Raw genomic sequence first — 18,683 nt, forward strand, 5'->3', positions numbered from 1 at the left:
TACATGTGATGAACACTGAGAAGAAAAATCTTACATTCCATATCAACAGTAATTGGTTAACAGCCAGTGTGTATATATATATATATATATATATATATATATATATTCAGGACTTCTGAAATCTGCAAATTGCTAGCAGTGGCCCTGAAATGGACCAGACTGCAGACTGCAGGAATGGAAACCTAGCTGGTCAGCAGTTGCTCTAATTTCTACTGCACCAAGAGCCAGAGCAGACAATAAGCATTTACAAGACTGCCTGCAAATCTGCTTTCCTGTTGCTTGCAGCTCAGCCAGCATCTCAACATTATGAGTTTCACTGGGTGCCAGATGTTTATGTCTAGATGAGGCAGAAGCAGCATTACAACTTCTGTCATATAATATTTAAAGCCTGATTAGGTATTTCTCATTTAATCACATATATTATTAATTTCAATGAAATTAGTCTTTCTCCCCACGCCTTTAACCAGTCAGTGCATAAAAGTTGGGTTGCCAAGGAAGAATTATTGCCAAGTATTCCAGTTTAGCTGACTGCATTCTGATTACTTAATAACGCTCAACTATGTGCAGAATTTGTCCTTGCTGTTAGCCACACAAAGTGCTGCGCTACTGAAAAAAACACACTCCCTTACCTCAGAGAAGGCTGCACTGCATTGGCTTAAGCACTCTTCTCAGCGTGGTTTATATTCCAGGTAGTTAAACAAGTCCACACCTAAGGAAAAATGCATGACTTCTTGCTGCACCATTCCCACAGTGCTAATGAGCGAATCAAAAATGAACAGCAAAAGCCTGCTCCGAGGAGCTGAATTTAGCGTTCCTGCAGAGATGTGGTACTGCACATTAGTGTCTCCTGTGGGACTGCCTGTATGCCTGGGATACTCAGCCCCAGCAAGGCAGCAAAAGTCAAGCCTTTAAAGTAATTGGGATACAAAGTGGATAGAAGGTAGAGAAATTCCTCACCCCACTGATGGGCGCGATTGGTAAAAACCCGATTCAGGCTGAGACATTTCTATCGCACAGCCCTCCTGGTGAAACTCCCCCAGTTCCCAGTGCAGGGGATGCTTTGTCGGAGCGATTTCCCTGAGACCTGGCTGAGGACATGTCCCCTCCCCGAGAAGTTTTGGTGTGCTCAGTGGCATTTTGCCTTTCGGGGAACGAGACACCTCGTTCGTTTCTCCCGAAAATACTTTCCCCCTCGTGTCACACTGGGCCGGGACCCCTCCACGGGGCCCCGGGACGCCTCCCCTCAGCGGGTCTCCCGCCGGGCCTGCGACAGGTGCAGGCGGGAGGCGGCCGCAGCCGGGCTCCCCCCCGCCTGAGGAGCCGGCCATCGGGCGGCTGCGGCGCGGCGCTCGCCCTCCATCCCTCCATCCCTCCCTCCATCCCTCCCTCTCGCTGCGGGCCGCGTCTCGCCGCGCCCGTGGGCTTGGCTTGCGGCTGCTGCCTGCGCGGGGCTCGGCGTGAGTCACCCAGCCGGCGGCGCGGAGAGCCGAGCGCGCAGGCACACGGAGACGGAGGCGGCGGGGGCGGGTGGCTGCGGGGCGGCGAGCGGGCGGGGGCGACAGGCAGCGGCTCCCCGCCCGCCCACTCCCACATGCTGCCGAGCCGCAGTCAGCCGGAGCGCCGCTCCCTTCCCCAGCCGCCGATGACCTCGTCGCCCGCCCGCAGCCGCTGAGGAGCCCCCGGCGTCCCGGGGCATGCGACATCGCCCGCCCGCAGCCCCGTCCAGCGCCGCCCGCCTCGCAGCAGCAGCAGCAGCAACCTCGGCCGCAGGCAGCCGCAGCGCGAGAGGAGCCGCAAGATGAACCCCCAGTGCGCCCGCTGTGGCAAAGTGGTCTATCCCACCGAGAAAGTCAACTGCCTGGACAAGGTGCTGGGGCGGGGGCGGGCGGCTCCGGGGCGGGGGGCGAGGCGGCAGGTGGCGATGGAAGCACCGCCAGCCTCTCAGGCTCAGCCCCGCGGGGCCGGGGCCGGTGGCCGGCCGTGGCACGGCGCTGACGCAGGGCTCGGGGCCGGGTCGGCTCCGCGCTCGCCGACCTCCGCCGGGGGCATCGCGGAGCTCCGGGGCCGGCCGCGGGTCCCCGGCGGCTTCCCCGAGGGCTGAAGTTGCGGGCGAGGCTGCGGGGGTCGCTGCCTGCTGTTGGCCGGGAGCCTCCGGCTGCCTCTTACGCAACGGGGCCGGTGGCAGCCGTGCCTCGTCCCTGGGGGCTGCTCGCCCTCGGCGAGGGAAGGAAAGGGGCGGCCGGGGGCAGAGCCGCCTTACGCGCTAAATTTAGTTGCTGCTGAGCGTGCCGAGCATCGCAGGAGTTGGTGGTTCCGTTCGCCCAGCATTGCGTCTTTAGCAAACGCTCTTCTCTCCCCCCTCCTCCCCAAAACCCCTTTAACTAGACAAAAATGTCAAACTCCCGCCTCGGTTATCTTTAAGACAGTCCCGGCAAGGTCAGCGTGTTGAGGGCTTGGTGTTTGCTTCAGCAGAGAATTTGCATTTCTGAAAGTGTTTCAGAAGCTCCTTCAATTTCGCCTGAAAGTGATTCCTTTGATGTAGTTTACAGAAATCTATAATGTACGGCCAAAAATATTGACCTGTAATTGTGTTTTTACATTTCCTGTACCCTAAAATAGCTTTCAAAACATCGGCTTTGTAAGTAATTCTACTTTACATTTCTTTACAGTACTGGCATAAAGGATGTTTCCACTGTGAAGTTTGCAAAATGGCTCTGAACATGAATAACTACAAAGGATATGAAAAGAAACCTTATTGCAATGCGTAAGTATTGTAAATGTCAAGTCTTGCAGAAATGCACATGAAAAGAAAACCTGGCCATGGATGTTGTCAAATAGGTATTGTTGTGCTGTAAAAACTTAATCTGGAGACGTAGCCGTGCAGTCTAGAGCAGCTGAGTATCTTTTCAGATGGAGTCTTGCATCGAAGTGATAGAAGGTGAAAATATTTGACAGTGATGTGTTTAGGCAGTGTTTTAATATAAGAACTCAGGATACAGGTCCTTTCCTCCAAGAAAGTGCCGGATCTGGTGCTGACTCCTATTATGTTCATTATTGGCCTGCCAGATTACGGTTATCCATTATGCAGCTCTCTATTCAGGGTTATGGACCTGATCAGCATTTTGTAATAAGAAAACAAACAAAGTCCTTCTCAGTTGTGTAGTTTACCAAAGGCAATATCCTGTGACAGATCATGACAACCTATTTTTAAAACTGTTATTTTGTTCACATATCTCAGATTACTAAAATAGATATTCACCAAATCCCTGCTTCTGGTGCTTCACACTATTTTGTATTTTGCTTCTCAGATTTGTTAAAGAAAATAGATGAGTTTTAGTTGTAGAATGTCATCATGTGGTATTCCACTTCAAGACTATTATTATGTGGATTTTGAAGAGTACTTTGATTCTTGGCTTGCAAATACTACAGAAGAACATTCTGATACGCACTCACGCATATGTTTATTGTTCTTCGTACCATGCTCCTAAGTGCATTTGTTAAGTGCACTTGTTAAGTGCATTTCAGTATGTTTTCATCTTCAGAGATGCTTATAATACGCTTTGTTAAAATGATATTTTTAATCAATGTAGAACCAAATTTCATCTTTGTATTATTCAGAATGTTGTTCATATATTGCTATTATTTTCACTTTTACCTCCTTAAATATATACATTAAAAGAGAAATTTTAAACTTTGGCCATATTGTATTTTTTTTTTTTGTATTTCAGAAATATTTTCTAATAATCCTCTTAAAATATTTGTTTCGTGTTGAGGCAAACAGTCTATGGCTGACCTTTGCAGAACAGTTCAACAGCATATGCTTGTTTCTTGCAGGCTAAACTTGGTCAGGCAATGCCTATCTATCTGAAATAGGAGTTTTGTTATAAAAATTGCTGTGCTGCCAAAACTTGAAACACCTGTTTCAATGGACATAGTTGTGCTTGGATTATTTTAGGAACATGCATTGTTACACGCATTTCTAGCTTTCCTTGAAACGCTCTGCAGTGTGTGTGGGTTCCATTAGAACTCTTAAAGTGTGTGGTGAGTTGCCAGTCTTACATGCTGTAGAGAAGTTCTCTAGGAAAGGAGACAACTCATGCTCCAGCAAGTGGCACGCTGCAATTCAGAACTGACCTAAAGCTTATTGGCCTTAGGTAGGACTCTGCTTTGGTAGTACTTGATATCAAGTACAAGTACAGGCTTACATTGCTTACAGTTGTTCAAGCTCTGATGGTGCTTTGGTGCCTTTTATCTAACAGGTTGGGGTTGAATCTCCGTGGTGATACTTTGGTTTCCTGACCTTTCCTTTTCTTATATTTTGTAAAAACTGTTAAAAAGTGTTAGCAGGTGCCCTCCATGCTATAGGTTGGGGTTTCCATGCTGTGTGTATTTAATTTCTGTTATCAGAGAGTTCATCTATGTAGTTGTGTGTGATGTGTCTTTGTGTTTATAAATGACGGGGAATAAGGATGATGGATCTGTTGCATACCATTCAGAACTGCTGTTCTTCCTAGTAGTTGCTCTAATAAGCTTTGTTATAGTGATCCTTGGAAAAAGAATTGCTGTCTTTGCAATGTCCTGAAACAGGAAGAAACAATGTAAAAACACAGGAAAAGGGTTAACCTATCAAGTAAGAGCAAAATTTTAATATATGTATTTCAACAATGGTTATTTTGTTCTTAAGTCTTGGTAAACTTAGTTATTTGGAAGATGCTTTAAACAAATACTCTAAATAATTGTAAGAGTCATATGGAACCACTTATGGAAGACCAATGTGTGTTTTGTGGTTTCAGTGAACTCTAATATCCTTCAAAGAAGGAGTATGTTGTTTATGCAAAGCTGTATTTTGAATATGCAGTTTATTTAAATTATGGTATTTTGACATAGTACTCTTGCATCTCAAAGGTTACTCATTTTCAAAGCAGATGCCATTAAAGTATTTCCAATTAAGAATGTGTCTTTTCCAGTGTTCATTAGTATGAGGCAAATCCATTTTTATGTTAAATACTGCTTGATCAGAAAATCTGAGAAGAAAAGAATGCAAATTTACTCATACAAACACCTACAAGCTCTTGACAAAGAGCAATTACTGTTAGACTGTTTATTGAGGCCATCCATCAATGAGAGTGTAATTTGTAGATGAAAGTGAAAAAACTATGCACTAATTTGAATAGGAGAGCAATACCACTGAATTATTTCATATGTTTGGAAGCCATAGGTAGCTTTCTGTAAGGACAGTTGAAGAGTATGCATCTTCAGTAATGCTTGTATCTGGTTATTAGTTCAAAGGTTAGATAACACACTTGAGTGTATTTTGACCTTTGAACTTAAAGTATCTTACATTTTTTTTCAGATGCTGCAAGTAATCATTTTTGTCTGAATACTAGCAAAAAGCAGAAGTTTGAATGTAAAATATAATTGTTTTTCATTAGTATAAGAAACAGCTACAGATTTGTGTACGTTTTACTACAATCTATACTTTTGGTGGAAGGTAGCAAAGTCAGAAATTAATGGGTTAATGGGGACTGGTAAACCAAGAAGGAATATATTATGAAATACATTAATTTGCTGTCCATTAGAAAAGAACGGAAATACTTGTAAGTACAGGACTCTGCTTTCTTAATGCCAAGCTTTTGTTGGTCAGCCGGTCATTTTTCCAGCTAATGGTTGTGATCACCTTTGTGATATGGGTACATTGTCAGCAAAGTAGCTGCTGGGTAGTAGAAATAATACAGGTCAAGAAGCTGAGCTCCCTAGTATTGCAGTTCTGATGTTACTTTTGCAAATTGTAGATTTATTAAAGATTTTGCAACTGGGTTAAAAGGCAGAACTTTGTCTACATGTGCCTGTGTTTAATATGGTTTTAAAAAGAATGATCTTTCTATCACAGAGTTTCCAAGAAATTCATTAATGTCTCCTTAAAACCTTTTAGTTCACTTACTTGTAGAGAAAAGATTATACAACATTATTCTCTCCATCTTCTCTATTGTTTATGTAATTTGTGAGCTGTTTGAGTCGGAATAGTTTCTCTACTTGTTTGCAAGGTGCCTAGAACTACTGGGGGTTTGATCTCAGCTGGGACCTTCCAGTATTACAGTACTCTCATGATCTATGATACTGCATTTCTCTAATTACTTGCCTTCACACTTCATCTAAAAGGCCTCATACAAAAAGTTTTGCGTGTTTGTAGATGCTTGGCATGTTGACACTGCTAGGTTTGCCTTATAACTTCGGTCTTGCCTTCCGTTTGCTATCTGACTTCAGATAGGCTACATTTCTAGAGAGCTGCCAGATTTGTGCAATAATATTAATGAGACTAAGGGCTCAGACTTGCAGTCCATTTTTGCAGTTCTGCCTGGTGCTGTGCAGGTGGATGAGCCACACTTTGTATCTCTGAATATTCACATAGGTTAGAAGGGTTAGGAAGAAGGGTTAGGATGATTAAAATGGCTTGGGTAATTCAAAGACTTGTTAAGTCAAAGTATCTATAATGCAAATCTGAACCCTTGATCTGCTTCAGCATCTACAGATATACAAAAAAGTGTTTAATATTATCTATATGGAAATAGTAAGAAGAAAAGTAATTATTATCATTATTTTTTGCAAACTCAGAGCTTATTCTTCTCAACTGCAAATAACCAATATGATGCTAGGAAATGAATGGCATTTTGGCAACTAACCGTCTGTGTACTAGTTCTCAAGCTTGTTAAATGATTGAATCGTGTAGGATGATTACATGGTAACTTTTTCTTACGAATATTCATATAAATGCTTTTTTGACAGATTCACCAAACCAAAACACAAGACTACTTTTTATGCAAAATGTAGAAGCTGAAATGCATATTTTTGGAATGTTCTTTCCACATTAGCTATACCTGCTGATGCAAACAAGACTCCCTGCATGTGTGAACACATCCGACAGAGATGTATTTTTTAATTTTTGCAAAACCTAATAGCTTAAACTTCTGCATACCTGATATACCCTCTTGCCAAAGGCAAACAGCCTCACTGTTGGAATAAATCCTTCTGAAATATTTAGTATCTAAAATTTTGCTAATCGCCTGCACACAGGGTAGCTTCATTCAAGTTTTTATTTATGACAGTCACCATATGGAATGATTACATAACTTTGAAATTTAAATCTACTGCCATCAGTCTTAGCATGGATTATTGACATGAAGAAAAACTCATCATCACCTTATTTTTTCTAGGTTTAATTTTTTTTAACTCATGCTAGTAGGAAATAGATATGCAAATACGTTTGAAATATTGTGAAGTTAGAAGACTTGTACTATAGTTTTGATCTACAAATACAGTCAAACTACACATTGTAAAATAGTATAGGGAAGAGATGTAAAATTTCAGTTATTTTATAGCAGGTTGGAAATTATAAGTACACAGTACAACTTTTTGGGCAGTCAGATAGGTTAGAATTGAATGCAGCTGCTGGTAATCAGATGGAATCTGTTGCCTTTAGAGAGAAACTTCAATATAGGGGTTTGATTTTAGTTGTGAAATGTGCATCAGTTTTCTTTCAACCAGTCAGGAATCTTTTAGAAGGTGGACAGGTATGTGATGATATGATTTGTAATAAAATTAGTTAGAGTTATCTTATTTTTCAATATTGATTTTGGTGGATGAATATTTCTCAATTTAAATATGGCAATAAGAAAGAAAATTGCTCGGTAAGGAGCAGCAAGAGTAATCTTTCTGAAGTATGATTGCGACACTTTTAGGAGTTGCAGGAAAGAGAGTGCAAAGGGTAAACAGATTTTTGTTTTTTACTTTTCCATCATCAGCTGCTACTGAACACCTTACTTAGTGTCAAAGGATAGCACTGAGTTTGGGTTGAGGAATCAGATTTTTTTTCAATGCTGGAGTTACTGTTACAGCCAGTTATTATTATTTTTTTTCTTCTATTTTGGACTTTCCAGTTGTTTCTGATTGTTAGTTTGTTCAAAAATAAGATATTATATAAACCAACCCCAACTGGTCATCCTTATAAAAGAAATAACCCAGAAACTGCCATGCAAACCTTTCTAGAAGGCAAAGATTTACTCTTGATCACTTTTTAAACTTTGTATATTGAAGACTTTTGTCACAGGAAATAGTATAATATGAACAATGCAAATAACAGAACTATTAGAAAAATGTCTCAAGACAGAGCTAAATGTGTATATATCATTTAAGTCCATTATTTCTGATTCAGTGTCCCATTAAGTATGGACTCCAGTATCTGAGAATGGTTATTAGATCCCTGCTCAGTCATGTTTTCTATAAAAAAAACAGTTCTAAGTCTTTCCTCACAGATCATATTTTCTGCTTATTTTTGTTTCTCTACCTTCATTTATCTCCAAATGGTCCATCTATGTATTGAATTGTAATGCCCAATGGAGCATTACCAGAACTGGTAGAATAGGAAGAGTGCCCATGCAACTCACGTATAATATTTTCCTCCTAAGTCCCAGTGCAGTCTTTGCCTCTTTATTTTCTCCCAAAGTCAGGCTATTGTTGAGTCATATTCAGATTGTTGTAGGCTATGTTTTTATCTTTCTATGCAGAACTGCATCACCAGCAGTTGTTGTTATCCATTATCTGAGCAGTTGATTATTCTTGGCAAAGCGTACGATCTTCTACTTGGTTCTGATTGAACTAAATCTCCACTTTTTTTTCCCCAGGCTGTTTCTCCAATTTGTCAAATTCATTTTATATTCTAATTCTGTTCTCTAATGTGCTTACAGCTCCATCCTATCAACCTTCCCACCAGAGAGGTTGTAAGCACATTGCAAATTTAATAAGTGCAATATTCATTTCATCTTCCAGGTCGCTGGGTGAAAGCATAGAATGGTATTGGGCCTGGTATGTACCTCTCTGTATCTGTCCCTTCCGATAGTGAGCAGTGAAGAATGATTGCAGTACTTCTCTGCCTAGTCATGAAGTGCTAGATCAGGTGTTAAATTCTGCATAAGAAGAAAGCAAAATTATGCAAGAGCATAATTGTTAATATTCAGGCAAACCCTGCTTAAATATGAGGAACAGCTACAGGAACATTGTAGAGGAAACATAGGTTCCTGCTACTTGGTGCTTTGGTACCTGACTTGGTTAACTGAGTATTAAGTCCAAATTAGAATTGATGGTATCCAGTAATGACAAGGAGGGTAGGACAAGAAGCCAATGCTGCTCTCTAGACCAACTGAAGGAGCTTCTTAGGCAACATTTATTAAAGTCTCAGAAAGGTGTTTGATGCTTAAGTTTAAACTGTTTGAAGAAGGCAAATGTTTTGATCCCTATGACTATATCTGAGTAATGGGATGCAAAAATATTTCCCAGGTTCCATTTCAGTGTATTCAGTTGGCTGTGTCCTGATTGTGTGCTTGAAAAAGGCCTGTGTATGACTCCTTACATGGAAGTGCTGGTGAGTGTGCAGGGAGGGAACTCTGTGCTCCAGCAGGTCCTTTGGTTTGGGTTGTTGCAGGCTGTGGAAAGCACCGTCAAGTGCTACAGTTTAGCTGCAACAAGCCTGTTTCCCTGCTGGTGCAAATGGAGTAAAAAAACTGCCCTGAGGGAGATAAGTTTTTTCATGTTTTCTGTCAGAGGGGTGAATTCTTAGACTATGCTGAGCCAGTATTTTCATGTCTAGTACCCAGTGTGAGTGTAGGGTCTATGTTTGGAATGCATTTTAGTGTTCTGCTAGTTGGTATAATTGCTTCAAAGATACAATTGTAGTTCACTGTTACTTAGGACATTGCTAGGGCAAATAAATAGAGTATTTGCAAATGAGTAGTATATGTTTTATTATTATTTTAATGCAAGACTGCAATAAATACGACATACAAAGCTATTTGCAAGCAATGCTTGTAGAAATCCTTGCTGTGTGGAAACCTGGTCTGTTGCCAGTTTTTGCTTTGACTCATGTAAATACACAGTTTTAATTTGTATGGTCATTGGTCATCATAGACTGCAGGTAATTTTTCCATGGAAGAGCTTATACATCTCTTTGGTACCAATAGTCACAAAATAAAGAAAAAATATTCTTCAGGGACAGTAGTTACTGAGAGACAGTGTCATTAATGGTGATTTTCTTTGCTTGGTATTTTAACCAATGTTAATACTCAACTTAATCTTTTTTTTTTTTTCTTCTTTTTTTTTTTTTTTTTCCTTAATGGGTATCACTTACAATAGTCATACCTAAAGAATGATGAAGTTTGTTTCAGTAATATTTACTAAAATATTTAGGCAGCATAACAAGGACAATGGATGAAATCTTGTGATTCCACATTGTTTACTTATTTGCATTGCACAGCTTGAGCTTTGGAAGGGGTAATAACTGGTTGTAGTGAGTCTGTAAAATCTTGATGGTATGTTTTGTTAATGGTTTTGTGAGTTAACTGTTTGGGGGTTTTAAATGTTCTTAGCCATATAATTTCCTGTCACATTTGCTAAGGAACTTAAAAAATGTATTTTCACTTTTCTGAATTTGAACTTCTGTGCTGCTTTGCCAATACTGTTGATAATCCCAAGTGAACCTGCTGTCCTGATAGACTATTTCCTTTGTAAAGCTTTAAGAAAAATACGTATATGTTCCAGCCTTTCATGTCACTTTGAATTTTCAGAATAGGTGATGACAACGGAGAACAACAACACCAAGTCAGTCAGCTCAGTGCCAATAAACAGCTTTTGATGTTTACATATAATGTCACTGGAAGCTTTTCATAATTATCCAGACAACTTAACAATCTTGGCTGAGGGTCAATCAATACTATTTTTATACTTTCAGTGTTGTGGGGTGCTTACAGAAGTTTTGCTGAATTTAGAGATTATAAAAGCTATGTAGAATGCATGGTTCAGTTTCATGATGTTTTGGTTCTTTACAAAGGAGACTGTAGGCAGGGAAAAGTTTACTATGAGAAGAGTGAAGTACTTGTTGAATAACTGGTCTGTCTGCATGTAAATTAAATCAACCAGTTCATTCTACTCCTAATTACATAATCTCACACAGCAACTTTTTGAAAAGCTAAAAACCACTGTTAATTCTCTTTCTTGATCCATGAATTAGTCCATTTCTTCTTTCTTGATGTCAGAGTTGATAGTGTATCAGAGTTGAACATGGTATTTTCTTTTGTGATGTATTTGTGGAGGCTGAAGAGAGCAGGGTTGTTACCCATGTAACTTTTACTTGTACCAGGAGAAAGTGTCTGAATGATGAACAGTCCAGAATTTTTAATTTCTTGTATTTCCTCCTCCAGCTGTCTCTCCCCTCCACTCCCCCAAATCCTTTTGTTCTCAGTTGCAGTAGAAGTCTATGACCATAGTGGATTCCATAATACCTTAATGTGAGGAGGACATAAAAATGTGCCATCAAAGTCACAGCTGAGAGTGGTCTTTAGCTTTGGAAATGAAAAACTAATTGTAATTTGGCCAGTAATTATTTAAGCATTTATTGCAAAAGCTTTTTCTGGGAGGTGCATAGGTAATCTTTAAAGAGTGTTTCTTAAAATGTAAAACTGTATGGAAGCTGTGTAAATTTCCTTCTTTTAAGATCTTCATTCACAGTTTCCAAAATTCATCTGGGTTATTTTTCCTTAGAAGAGCAAATGTTTGGAGGTCAATCATGTTTTGTCTTTCTAAATGGCAGCATTTTTTCACACAGGTGTATTGGTGTAATGCCACTTTCACAAATTTAAAAATAACTTCATACATTTTAATTTAGTCATTTTATACCTCAGGTGTGTGTGTGTGTACATGTATATATATATATATTTTGGAACTTGGTAAGCTAAATGATAATAGCTGTTTTCATTTTGTTTTGTTTCAGTTTTACTCTGGAGGAATTCAATTCTTGTAATACAACTCCTTCCAGCATCAGAGTACTATAAATAGAAATATTTAGGGAAAGATTAAGAGAATAAGATACTGCTTTTAGACTTAATTAAAATGCAAGTAGCTAAGCTTTGGAGAGGAAAAAAAAAAGGTAAGATGAGATAATTTGCCTAAATTAAAAGGAAATACAACAAAAAAAGCCCCACAAGTAACACCATAATGTTTTATTTAAATAAAAAAACAGTACCATGGACTATTTCTTCTGAACAGTGTTGAGTGGCATGCATTCACAGTGAGTGGAGTGTTCAAGTGTTGTATTGCAAGACGAAAGACATTCCTGACTGGGTTTGCCAGGTCATACAGAAAGAAAAGGGGCCAACATGATGATTTCTGGCAGTGGAAGTGCTCAGTGAGTGGTTGACCAAAAGATGATTACTGCAGTTAGAACTGGCAAAGTGCTTTGTGTGTTGATACCAAAGGGAGGCTGCAATCTGTGTTGTAAAGAACCTACCTGAAAAATTATATGTTTAAAAACAAATCTTCCTAAGGGACTTAGTGCATATGTATTTAAGCTACTGGTGTGTTTGATACAATGATAGTAGTGCTTTTGTTGATATTGGTATCTGAAGGGCAATAGAGAAAGTGGGGTGGAATAGAGAAGGAATGCCTGTTGAAAGAGGCATTGCGCAAGAACAGTTGCTGAATGGCCTATTGTGGGCGTATTAGATATAAATTTTGCTATAATATAAAAAGGTCTCTGAGTTTTATTTTGTAGTAGTTGATATGATTTTGTCAGGCTACCAGAAAACAGAGATGAAGTTTGTTACAACAGTTATTAGCATAACTTGTTGAAATACTGTAGCATTATCACAAAATTTGTAGGAGGAATGGAGAAAGGAAAACTAGACCGGAGGAAAAGTATCAAGAGATATATTTAGAAGAATAATATTCCCTGAAATATCTGAAAGGGATTGACAGGTCTAGTAAATGAGACTGAACGATAAGTATTAAGGGAAACTTAACAGTGATGATGTGTCTACTCATAGGAGAAATAAAGAGAATGAATGCATGCAGGGGAAGCAAGGATACCGAGGTGGAAAAGAGAAATAATTAATTAATTTACAAGAATGCATGAGCTTTTCAATTTAGCAATGGCAAACTAAATCTCTGAAATGGTCACATTTTTGGCCCTGCTTGCAAGTGGGGTACTCTCCTAGAAGATGGCCAGTTGGAATATGACAGGAGCTTTTGGTTTTATTTGACCGAAGAACTTTGTCTAGCCAAAGGGGATTAAACACAGCCATTCTTGGGTAGCTCACTTTTAAGACTACTATGTGGTTTGTTTTATGGTTATGTCAGAAATGTTGGAAATCCAGATTAACAAGGATGGAAGAAGCTGGAAGAAGAAAAAGGAAGAGCCAAGTAGTTTAGCTCTGACTGAGTTAATGACCAATCTTTGCCATCTAATACATTTCCATGCAGTTCTTGCAGGGACTATCATGGAATATTCACTCCCAGGCTCAGTTCTGTTAATTCTGTTATTTTAACAATAATAAATTGATATTCAGAACGGAACAAGAGATACCATTATTATATGAAATATGATTTGATTTATTGGCACTGCAGGTACTGAAGAATAAGTCCTGATTTGAGGAACTTACAGTGAAGTTTTTAAATTGTTATCAAATTAGAAATTCATAAGAACTTTCTGGGCAATGCGATAAAATACAGTTTCTCACTTAATTTTGTGCCCCTGAAAAGAATGTCTCTGTACACTGAAATATTAGGCTATTAAATAATGTCGCCATGAAGATGAAAAGCTTGAGGGGAAACTAAGAAATACAGTGAGAATCATGGGAAAATGAGAACAGCATATATGATTATTTTTTCTGATAGTCTAATGCAGGCAAAATGTGAACTTTTTTTTTTTTTTTTTTTTTTTCCAATGAGATGAATGGATATTCTTCTGTACAGTAATAACTTAGATTGGTAGTGCTAATTTTTTGCATTTGTCAGTTACGAACAACTCAGCATAGGCAAATAATTACTTTTGGAGCATGTTTTTAAATGTAACAGAGTATCTGGTTTTATAGGCTACGAAGCGTCTTCTGTATCAATTAGTATTTTTGTAAACTAGGAAATATTAGTAATATTTATAAGTAGGGATTTCTGTTCTTGTTACTTCAGGAAGTTTAGAAAGACATCCTGAAGTCTGAAGAGAAGCTGGTCATGCCTTTACATGGATCAATTCTGCACGCTAAAGACCTTTCAGGGTGACTTGTGCTCTTGTGAAGGAGAAGCTCAAAAGAGTAATATACAAATTCCTTGCACTGATTAAATACTTTGCTTTCATGACTAAGTTACTGCTGCTTCAAGCCTCATTTGGGTCAGCAGCAGGAATCTCTCTTACTGCCCAAAAGGCAATGACAGATTATATGTCTCCTATGCAGAATAATACTGTACATGGAATGTGTTCACAAAGGGAAAATTTAAGCTTGTCAAACTGGGTACAGATGCAAAGGAGACTGTAATGTGCTTTTAGAAGTTGAAGGAAACAGGGCAAAAATGGTTATTTTTCTCTAATTACTTATTCCACCCTGAGGGAAATGGCAGCTCCTCTTTTTCATAGCATGCTCCATCCCGTCCTTTCTGCTGTGCTGTAGACACAGGCTCTGACTGACTTTGTTAGGTTAGCAGATCAGCCCCTTTGTTTTCTTCTCCCATTTTTTCTTTGTGCATCAGCAAAGCCACCTGGCTGTTCAATTTCAGATCTCTCCAATGGGTTTCTCATCTCTATTGCATACTTCAAGTGTGACTAATTCAACGTCTGATGTGCTATGACACTGCCCATGATGTGAGAGACAGATGTGTCTCCCTTGTATTTCCATGTGCATTGTTTGTGTACATCCTGGATCTCAATTGGAAATGTTTCAGGGTCTCCTTTTGATGTGTATTTTTAAAATGTTTGTTACAATAAGGCACTACTTCACAACTGGGATAACAGACGTTGATACATGCAGTTAATAGTAGTTATACATCTCATGCTGAAGAAATTGGAACTGGGCGGCCGTTCATGAACAGATGGATTGTTATGAAACTTCCACATTGGTAGCATATTAGATTAACAGTTCTCAGTATTAATTTATACTAATTCTATACCTGTTTTTTTTTTTTTTTTTTTTCAGTTGAACAATTGTTTACTAGGAAATGTTTTGCAGGAATCTGCCAGTTTAAACTTTTTTTTTTTTTTTCCTCATGTAGCAATCTGTATTTTAATTGTATTGGTTTATAGTAGTAGAATGCTTAATTCCAGGGACAAAATATTTAGCATTGTCACTTGGACTTATTTTGCTTACGTGTTTTTACTGAAACAAACTTTATCAAAACATGAAAATATTATGTATGTCAGTTATGTATGTTAATTTTATTATAGTTGTATGCTACATTTAGCATTATAATGACAGTTTGTAAATCGTAGAGTCATAGAATGGTTTAGGTTAAAAGGAATCTTTAAAGATCACCTAATCCAAGACCCCTGCCATGGGCAGGGACATCTTTCACTAGATCAGGTTGCCCAAAACCCCTTCCAACCTGGCTATCAACATTCCCCATGATGAGGCATCTGCAGGTTCTCTTGGCAACCTGTTCTGGTGTCTCACCACCCTTGTGAAAAATTTCTTCCTTATATCCAATTTAAATTTATCCTCTTTCACTTTAAAACTGTTGTCCATTGTCCTGTCACTACAGGCATTGGCAAATAGTCCATAAATGTGAAAGGAGGTAGACACTCTGCAGAGCATGGAGTTACAGTACAGCTGGAGTTCGGCGATATAGCTTGTGAAGAACAGCCATTTTAAGAAGAAAATTTTTTGAAGAAAATTTTGAATATTAAAAAAAATAATAAATTGAGTCACAATTCTTCTCAAAAAAGAAGTTTTTCCCAATCATGGGTAATTTTAAGAATGTTATGAGTACATTCAAGCAACTGCATGCAAGAAGCTCTGCTGTTTCCTGAGGTGTGGGAGGAAGTTTAAAGGAAGTTAATAGTACTAATGTCCTTGTAGAGCACTTTAACACATAGGCTTTACAGTTGTAGCAGCCTCTTTTCACTTTTTTCTTATTAGACGTATATTCTTTTAATTTTATTAGGGTTTTTATTGACAGCTGTATTCTATCTTCTTCATGTAGGTTTCAATTAAAATTTCTGGTTCACTCCCTGTTACTTTAATGTGCCAAACAATGTGTTGTGGAAGGAATGTTTACAAGTATGTTGAATATCACACTGGAAAGCAAAGTCAGGATCTAGTACATAGTTAACTCCAAACAATCCCAAAGCTGTTAAAACATTTACAAGGACAGTATCTCAATATATTTAAATCTGATTTTCTCCCAGACATATAGAATTAATTTTGAATTGGAGTCCTTACATTCTGTGGTTTTTGCTCGCTATAGGAGCATTTTAGAAGGTTTTGGCTCAAGTCTAAAACTGATAGTGTATCTGCTGGAGTTTTTGGTTTTGAAATAAAGGTTTCAGATAAAATTTAGTCTTGTATATCAGACTTCCTTTGGAACTTGATGTCTTCTGTAGTCATGTGTGATTAATATACTCTTGGAATGGAGGGTAGCTTTAAACTTAAAATAATTAAAGTTCTGAATAAACATGTTTTGTGTCCTATGAATGATGATTCTGTTGCTGTATTTAAATCTTACTTGAAAGAAGCCTTTCAGAGAAGAGGTAATCTATTTGCATGGGTGGCTTTTCTTACCTGATATATAGACTATATCAATTTGTATTATCTTGCAAGGAACAACTCTGCTTCATATTTACAATCCAAAAGAAAGACAATGCTCCATGTACTATCTTGAGACTTCTAGCTGAAACTGTTAAAGTTGGGGAGATTTTATATTTGACTCATTGGTGCTTCCTTGTGTTTCACAGTGGAATGACCTGTTATGGTTTTGAACATTTTCTATTGCAATATAATTATTTGCTTACTGACTGTGAGCAAATTGAAGTTTAGGTAAAAATGATTCCTCTACCTTTCCTCACTGCTGTATGCACAACTTTAACCTGAAACAGATAGTTTTTGATTCTAGATTTGAAAGAAAGTACCTGTAAATGCTAAACAAAAAATAAGACAAAAACAAACAAAAAAAAACCCACAAAAATCAATGGTATTTTTCTATCCTTTGTTTCTTGTAGGGAAAAAATATACTTAACTGCAAAATACATTATTACTTGAAAAATGTTAATTCTGGAAAGAATTATGTAGGTCATTTCAGTACATACATTCCTTGCATTTTTTGCAGATTTTTTCCATTTCATTGTTACTTGTAATAAAGCTTACATTAATTTTCCAAAGTTCTTATTCTGAAGTAAAATAAAAGAAAAATAAGTGATTTGGTACTTTCTTTAAAGAAATAAACAGCATTGTTTATTTCTTCAAGGCACCATTTCCGTATCTGCTATAAAACAAGTATACTGAAAAAGTCATCTGTAGTCATTAATCCGTAGTCAGATTAAAAATCATCTTTAATCTGTAAATTAAAGAGTAGATGAGCAAGAGCTGGGAAAGCATGTACTCAGAGCCCTACAAATTGTCAAACAGGCATCAATTTTTCCAAAAAGCAATGGGATTATTTTTGAATAGAGGCAGCTTAATCACACCTTTAGTATGTTGGAAGGCACTGGATATGAAACCAACGGGTACTGTTAGAAACAGACATCTGAGCTGGAAAGATTTTCCATATGCCAGTGTGAAGCCTGTACTAAGTAGACCTTCATAAACAATTCTGTTAATGCATAGGAATTCTGTGTTGAACTTGCAATATGGATTGCAGAATACAGAAAAGCAGAAAAGACTTGCTGTTCCTGTAAAAAATCAGAATTTAAACCAGGAATGCAGTGATGGCATGAAGAGAAAGATCCTGCAAAGTCAGAATGTCATTTATTTATGCTGTCATTTAAAATGTAAAATACTCGAATAGCACACTAGTCAATTACTTCAATTGTTTGGGTAGTGCCTAGTGTTAGTGGGTTTACACAGAGAGCTGTACATGGAGGTTACATGAAGCTGATGGACAAAATCATTTTAAAACAATACATGTCTCTGGTGGGGGACTGAAATGTCACAGAGCATCATTTCAAGGAGTGACCAGTGAAGTGTCACACAAGCTTTTCCCATTGCTGGAAAGCAGTAGTGTATAGAGTCTCTGGAAAGTAATTGAAGTAGGTCTATACTTACTCCACGTTCTGTTTTTCAATGTTACGAATTAAAAAATACAGCTTGTTGTACTTTTTTTGAGTGTTAAATTTATCACCCTTTCCCAGAGGGAGAGGCATGCTCTGTGGAATATTTTGTTATGGTTTGATTTCACTCCTACTGTAAGCAGAAAAGCTTTCTATTGACCTTACAAAAAGATGTACACACTAGGATAGTGGAGAATTTGGTTAATTTTTATTTTAACTGGCATAAGTTATTAAGACTAGTAGGCATTTCTGCAAGACAGTAAAACAGTGGAGAGAGAAGTACTTACTGAACAGTACCAATGGTACAAAGCCCGGGCACATTAAAGCACAGCACACCCTGGCTGAAACAGGAGTGGGAAGATGCAGAAATGTGCTGTTCAAGGAAGGTTGAAGTTGTCACTCATAGAATTCAGAGCAGAAAGAGCACTGCACATATTATATGTTCATTAAATGTTTAAAACAGGCAAAATAACTTAAAAGTCATGACTGAATAATGCTGGCAAGTTTCCCTTTCTGTTCTATCTACATAGGTTGTTAAATGATTCCCCTTGCCACGGTAGCTGAGAGCCTGCCAGGAGCACATTAAGCAACATGATTAATGTCTGTCACATGT

At 38.4% G+C, this 18,683-nt stretch overlaps 1 protein-coding gene across 2 annotated transcripts in view; it reads left to right on the plus strand.

Moving 5' to 3' along the window:
• The first annotated feature begins 1,538 nt into the window (after positions 1–1,538).
• The window catches only part of NEBL (nebulette), a 255,027-nt gene continuing 237,882 nt past the window's right edge, over positions 1,539–18,683 (plus strand). Inside the window, exons 1-2 of one of the 2 annotated variants that reach the window (XM_082754542.1) lie at positions 1,539–1,867; positions 2,670–2,764. In XM_082754542.1, coding sequence (XP_082610668.1) covers positions 1,799–1,867; positions 2,670–2,764 — 164 coding nt within the window. In that variant the 5' untranslated portion in view covers positions 1,539–1,798. The remainder of the gene's footprint in view (positions 1,868–2,669; positions 2,765–18,683) is intronic. The other variant, XM_082754541.1, reaches the window with a different exon arrangement.

This window comes from Aythya marila, assembly GCF_965140915.1.
Source record: "Aythya marila genome assembly, chromosome: 2".
Classification (NCBI taxonomy): domain Eukaryota; kingdom Metazoa; phylum Chordata; class Aves; order Anseriformes; family Anatidae; genus Aythya; species Aythya marila.